The sequence below is a fragment of the Primulina huaijiensis genome, unplaced genomic scaffold, assembly GCF_012295235.1.
Source record: "Primulina huaijiensis isolate GDHJ02 unplaced genomic scaffold, ASM1229523v2 scaffold208190, whole genome shotgun sequence".
Taxonomy (NCBI): domain Eukaryota; kingdom Viridiplantae; phylum Streptophyta; class Magnoliopsida; order Lamiales; family Gesneriaceae; genus Primulina; species Primulina huaijiensis.
In genome coordinates, this window is record NW_027355174.1 from 1 (window position 1) to 6,435 (window position 6,435).

The 6,435-nt window shown below is 35.3% G+C and overlaps 2 protein-coding genes across 3 annotated transcripts; one reads left to right on the top strand and one right to left on the bottom strand.

Annotated features, from left to right (window-relative positions):
• The first annotated feature begins 36 nt into the window (after positions 1-36).
• Positions 37-578, top strand: LOC140966888 (wound-induced protein 1-like). Its single transcript, XM_073427170.1, has one exon. It carries the CDS (start codon positions 95-97, stop codon positions 563-565), a length of 471 nt encoding a protein of 156 aa, XP_073283271.1. The 5' UTR covers positions 37-94; the 3' UTR covers positions 566-578.
• A 795-nt stretch (positions 579-1,373) lies between these two features.
• On the bottom strand, positions 1,374-4,818 carry LOC140966887 (heme-binding-like protein At3g10130, chloroplastic). 2 transcript variants are annotated; one of them, XM_073427168.1, is made up of 8 exons: positions 4,495-4,818; positions 4,207-4,296; positions 4,030-4,100; positions 3,166-3,267; positions 2,915-3,019; positions 2,162-2,297; positions 1,773-1,882; positions 1,376-1,696 (listed from the first exon to the last, which is right to left on the bottom strand). In XM_073427168.1, the coding sequence occupies exons 1-8, from the start codon at positions 4,691-4,693 to the stop codon at positions 1,622-1,624; spliced, it is 888 nt and encodes a 295-aa protein (XP_073283269.1). In that variant the 5' UTR covers positions 4,694-4,818; the 3' UTR covers positions 1,376-1,621. The 2 variants fall into 2 exon arrangements, with proteins under 2 accessions (XP_073283270.1, XP_073283269.1); XM_073427169.1 differs by lacking the exon at positions 3,166-3,267 and having other exon boundaries at positions 1,374-1,696.
• Between the last annotated feature and the right edge of the window lie 1,617 nt (positions 4,819-6,435).

The following is a 6,435-nucleotide window of genomic DNA, read 5'->3' on the forward strand; positions in this document are numbered from 1 at the left end:
CTTCCTCCTCAGCAAAACATGAAACTCGACCATTAAGCCACTTTACTTGTAAAGAAAGTGACAGTTCTTATTCCTTCTGTTACTCATCAACAAAATGGAGGCCAAAAACGTGAATTCAAACACTGATGCTCCGGAAAATCTGATCATCACCACCGTCGAAAACGTCTACAAGGCGTTATCCAGCGGTGACGCGGCCAAGAAAATTTCCGGGCTCATTGCTAGTGACTTAGAGTGGTGGTTCCATGGCCCACAAAATTGCCACCACATGATGAAAATGCTTACCGGGAAATCCTCGCCGTCGGACTTCAAGTTCGAGCCACGAAGCATGGACACCATTGATGAACGGGTGATCGTGGAGGGGTGGGAGGGAGCTCAAGTGTATTGGGTGCATGTGTGGACTCTGAAAGATGGAGTCATCACTCAGTTCAGAGAATACTTCAACACTTGGCTGACTGTTAAGGATCTGCGGAGGCCGCTCGCCTGCCTGAGTGCCACCACGTTGTGGCAGAGCCACCCCCGAGACCTGGCGAAACGGTCGTTGCCGGGGCTTATGCTCGCGATTTGATGGTGGCTGTGGCTGTGGCAGGGGCAGCAGTGCAGCACCGTGCCGAGTGTAACTATATTGTGTGTTACATTTTCCAGAATGAATTAGATTGATATCTTGTAATTATTAGTAGGGAAAAAAATGAAAGTTTAATTAATATTTAATTTTAAGTACTGAAATTAATGTCATATTCTTATAATTGAGTTAAAATTGACAAAAGTAAACAAATTTAATAGGTTGAAATCTTAATTCCAATGATTAATTAATTAATTAGCAGCACATAATCTTCTATATTAATTGGATATTAATAATAATTAGATTCGTTATTTAATAAGCTAATTAAGATGGAACAATTTGTAACATCCACTCAAGTCATGAGATTCATATGATGGGTCAAGCATAATAAATGATTGCAAAGGATACATATATATTGTACCATGGTCAAGGATAATTAAGATGGAACAATTTGTAACATCCACAGAAGAAATGTGAATCGGTCTTTCAACTAATTAAATTAAAATAGGCTACATATATATTGTAGCATGGTCAAGGATAATTATTGCACCCAACAACCACCAAACAGACAACTCTAATTAAGGTGCTCAAATTATATAATTTAACAACAAAGAAACACATATTGATAAATATCGACTCTTAAATATATTTTTGGACAATGTTATAAAGAAAGCCGTCATAGTCATCTCAAATTTGACTCACCAAAATATTTTTTTAATTCTCATAGCAACCAAAGCCATGAGGGTCAAATTATAATAGATTCAACAATATTCTCATGCAGCTGTAGCAAATTCTCTTTCTCGTATATACTCTTTAAACGCATTTCTGATTGGAATTTTGCTGTTCTAAATGGTTTTCATTCATCGTTACGTCAATAACACATTTACGTAGGTGAATCACATATGGCTTTTTCCCAGCTATATATAGATACACGTGACAGAGGGATTGCTAATACAATGCTGAATGTAACATATATCGGACTGTAGAATGCAAGTACTCATCAGCGATGAACTTGCAGCCGGAGTTATTCACTTGCGAGAGAGAACAGGCAGCAGTTTGAAGTTAAGGCTGTTTTCTTTCAACTTCAAGTGATATTTCGTTACGGCGAGAAAATGGAAGGGTAAACGGCGGATTGTACTGCATGATAACAAAAAGAGAGGCAGTTAAAACTTCCGTTTTCTTATTATTGTTCATATTCTGGTAAAATATCTACCTGGGCAACTTCAACAGATACACCTTCTTTTATGCGAAATCGAGTGTCATTTTTCAGAGAGGTCCTGAGTGTTGATTCCCGGCGTTTAACTTCTTCGTCAGTGACAAAGCCTGGTTCAAATCATTGTTCAAACAATAATAAGAAAACTATTCAAGTAGTAATAAAATGAGAAACGCCAAGTTTCAAGATCAATGGCTTATAAGTTATAACTCAGAACAGATTTCAACCACAACGATAAAGTCGAAAAAAATATATCGAGTTTATTAAAGATTTGGCCAAATTCTACAGGGAGCATTGAATCTCTTAAGCCCTTTTATCGCATGGTAACAAAAAGAAGCTCATTACTTACTATGAAGTTCATGTGTATCAGATCTTATTCCGAAACAAACCTGAAAATGCAACAACTGCAATTATTTTTTTTGGCACCTCCTTGATAGTCACTGAAGAATCCTTGGGCAATGGAAGGTCCGCGCCATACTTTGAAGGCATGACAAAGGACATTGTCCACTTATCTTGATTGTCGGCCTAAATGAACTTCACTTAATTATATCATGATTAAGCAATCAAAGAATTGATTGAATAAGCTTTAATTTTCTTGCCTCAGTGCATGCATTTGACGTACTCAAACATGCAAGTGCAGTTTACAAATATACAGGGCAATACTGAAAAGATAACTAAAATATTTCACGAAAAAACAAGCCAAAAGAAGATAAAAGCACCTATGACTTAATAAGGACATTTCGATACACTTTTGTGTATTCTCGAATAGTAAAATATATGAACCAGCTAGAAATCTTCAGGATTCAATATCTACCAGATTATGGTAGCATGATTCAAACTTCGAAGTACCAGTTTGAACATTAACGAATGCATGGAGAATCAAACACACAAACAAAAAAAGTTAATCATATCAAAACATAATTTCCAATAAATAAAATAAGAGCCGTGAATTAAATTTGAATGTTGCTTTTATTTGTTTCAATCACAGCAAACCATGCATGTTAGAATGAATGCACAACATGTATCCAAAAACTTTGACATATTCACGTCTTCCAATACACAAACCTTACTAGAATAAAGTTATCAACAAAGAGATAAACTATCCATTTATGAATGAAGAATCCAAGGTATCCAAAAGTTACCCTTTTAGTTATCACAGGGGTTGTCATTTCCATTTTTGTTCCTTCAGATTTTACTCTTCGAGTAAAAACAGGTGTAGTCATTTCCATTTGCTTTGCATCGGTATTCTGAATCCAGTAACAGGACAACAAAATTAAGAAACATTAATATCACTAGTTTTTTGGACAATAAATGAAAATTTACCATTAATGATAAGCCACGATAAAAGTTTTGATGCAAATTGCGCTTACATCTCCAGAAAGTTTTCAACTACCTTACCAAACAAGTATTCAGCCAGCACATTAAAAGATTGAGATGCACCAGCAAAATCAAATCCAAACTTCCCTGGCATTGTAGTCTGAGCAATAAAGAAAGCCTGTTTTTCCCATGGAGAAAAAAAAGCAGGGTTACTCACGTAACGAATAACATTTGTAATTACATGCAAGATTTTTTGTAGGGACGAGGAACACTGGGTTTAAGAAAGAAGTTAGGGGACAAAAGCTTGCGTTAGGTGAAGTGTAATATGCTTGATACTTGTAGATAAAGTAATAAAATCATGGATTGCCTTATACATGAGAATATTAAGACTTAATGAGTCAAGTCTAGACCAAACCAAAGGCTTTAGTGTTACAAGTAGCTGTGCAATGCAATGCATCCGGTAACCATCACAAGGCAATTAAAATAAAGTAAAATATTAAGCAAACTTGCTCTGATTTTTCATATATTCTCCTTAAATTAATCATGAATTTTGAACTGAAAATTAGGAATACATCATGTTTGTATTTTCCATTCAGATTTATTTGGATGTCTTAAGGGCATCATGTGAGTCAAGCACACAAGCTGGAACAGTTTGAGCTCGATAGAGTTCAGAAGTTATTGTACTAGCTCAAGCTTTTTCAGGCTCTTAAACTTGAGCTCAAGCTCTCGATCCAAGCTCATCACCGGTGCTCGCAAAACTGTTCAAGAAAAATGTTGCAAACTTAAAACTTGTGAGACAACTTGCGAACTGAGCTCTTATTTCCCACGAGCTTCTAAAATTCAACGAGATCAAGTCATCTACACATTCATCATGTTTTTTGCTTCTCTTTGTTTTGATGGGGGAGATTGGTAAGGTTAAATAATGGATACAAAAGAATACCTCGACTTCTCTAATCTCATACTGGTCAGTCCGGTTCAGAACCTTGAATTCCACAGTCTCTAGATCCGGAACTTCAACACATAACCGAATCCAAATGGCAAGACAACAATTAAGGAACAAATAAATTTCTTAAGCAACAACAGAGCTAGCAAAATGCATAAGTGTCCTAAGTATCACCTGACATTAACGCTTCCTCTAGATTCCGGGTTTCGAACCTTTTACTCGGAAACACATATTTAGCCGTCTCACTAGCCAAATCCGTCAAAACTGATAAATCAAGAAACAAGTAAAACAAAAAAAAAAATTAAACCAAGAATTTTCCAAACATAAACCGCTAACCAATAATTTTCCTTTTTGGTAGAAAATAAAAACCTAAACAGGCCATCGAATCCAATCAGGTGTTCCAAGTGGGAATCGATGAAGCAACAAAGAAAACAAAAACAAGTTACAAGAACTCATTCTTACGACGCTGGGAGAGAGACGCAAGAGCCGCGACGAGAGAGACCCGGGCTTCGAAAGGCGACATGGGTATTGTTCTTTCCCTTCTTCTCGCTCTCTTCTGCTCAGTGGTTTCCATTGATTTTACAGAGAAGATGGTGCTCGAGGACTTGCGATTGCGTGTTTGGAGAAGTGGGATTAGAACAGAGGACGGAACCGTTTCCATGGATTTTGAAAATCGGTTGAGAAATATGGAGGGAGTAGTTCACAGTTGTCTTTCCTTCGGACACGAATTCTTTAGATGATATTTTTCTTTACATCTTACTTTCCCCCACCAGTACCATTTCAATCTAAAAAATCAATAACATTGTTTCATCCTTTAATTAATTTTTTTTTACTGAACTTTTTTTTTTTTTTTGAAAACGAACAACATCATTTATTCCACTTCAACTTGGGCATCACAGTCGTTCATAATTATAGTGCTAATATAAAGAGGCATTACATCAGAAATACCAAAACAAGCTTATTGGAGAGCTGTTTTAACTAATGTATGAGCGGCTCTGTTTGCTTATTTCCTAACGTGTTCGACTTTAAGCGAACTCTGATTCCTAGTGATAGCTCGACAGGCTGTGATAGTGAGGCCAAATTCAGTGAGATCTGGTGAGTCAGAGTGGATTGTGTCTACTGATATCTATGAGTCAGAGTGGATTTGAGTCTATTTCCACCATTACTGCATATTTTATTGAACAATATCGTACATACGGACTCATTACTATTAAATCGCAGTTGTAGACTATGAACAGGAGGAGTTGCAATTTTTTAAGGGAGAAAATGATTTTGTTTTGTTTTCTTATATTATTGGGGAGTGTTGTTTATTATGACATAGAAGACTGATATATAAGATCACAGACACGATGTCTGTCAAACTCTCTCAACTCTCTTGAACATAAGTAAAAACATGGCTGATGAGGAGGAAGGAAGTAATGGCTTGTGTTGTGGATTCTGGCATGGTCTTCGTTGTAGTGGTGTCTCGTGTTAGATTACTGCTAGTTGTTATCATTACAAATAATATAAGCATGAATAAAGAAGTTGTCAATTTAAAATCATACAATCCAATCAGTCTTTACTGTTGAATCTTGAAATGCTAGTTTATTGTTAGAAGTTGTAAATATAAAAATTAGAAAGAGACTGCTATGATATGTTTCCTGATTTTATATAATTTCTTTTAGCTCCTTCAAAACGATTCATTGCAACTTAAAAGATAATCAAAATCTTATTTAAAATATCTTTTATCAGTTAGTAATGAATTGTTGCAAAGCAGTAGCTTCAAAGAAAGGAACTCGGCCATCAATTTGCGTTTCAAAGAACATATTAAAATAATTGAACCTAAATGCCTTCAGTATAGAAATAAACAAATGAAACCCATGATAGCAGCTTCATTAGGCAGCATAATGGACATAGATTGCATAGAGGAAAAATAATAATAAAAACAATAAATTTGAAATCTTATCAAACAAAATAAAAAAGGATTGTGAATAAATTGTTCGTATTCTACACACAAAATTTCATCGTACACATGTACTAAAAATTAACTTATGTAATCTCACAAACCTTAAATACAATGAAACCTTTAAAGGTAAATTCGATCCAAATCTTTTTTAGTACACATTTTCCTCGGTTTTTTCTTTATGAAAAACTTGAAAACAGCAAAATTCACAAGTATTCTCATGTTACATCTAATAATCCAAATTTTAATGTGGGGTTTTATATATTTTTATGAAAACATGTCCAAATCAATTTTGAACCTTTTGATTTTGCATTAGAATATTATCTTTACGCTAGCATGAAATCAATCGTAACGAAAGCCTCTCAAGAAAACAAAAATTAATGATCTCAAGGGTTTGTCCTCACAAGGCATCTAGCTCTTACCATCTTCCTTTTCTTTACTAGTAAGAAACATTGGTAAAG

What these genes read in the sequence shown, in the direction of transcription:
- LOC140966888 (XM_073427170.1), top strand. Translation starts at nt 95, where the DNA reads ATGGAGGCCAAAAACGTGAATTCAAACACTGATGCTCCGGAAAATCTG.
- LOC140966887 (XM_073427168.1), bottom strand. Translation starts at nt 4,693, where the DNA reads ATGGAAACGGTTCCGTCCTCTGTTCTAATCCCACTTCTCCAAACACGC. An exon ending in TGCGTCTCTCTCCCAGCGTC is followed by an intron (nt 4,297 to 4,494) that starts GTAAGAATGAGT and finishes TTGATTTATCAG; the next exon opens with TTTTGACGGATTTGGCTAGT. An exon ending in ATGAGATTAGAGAAGTCGAG is followed by an intron (nt 3,268 to 4,029) that starts GTATTCTTTTGT and finishes TGGGAAAAACAG; the next exon opens with GCTTTCTTTATTGCTCAGAC.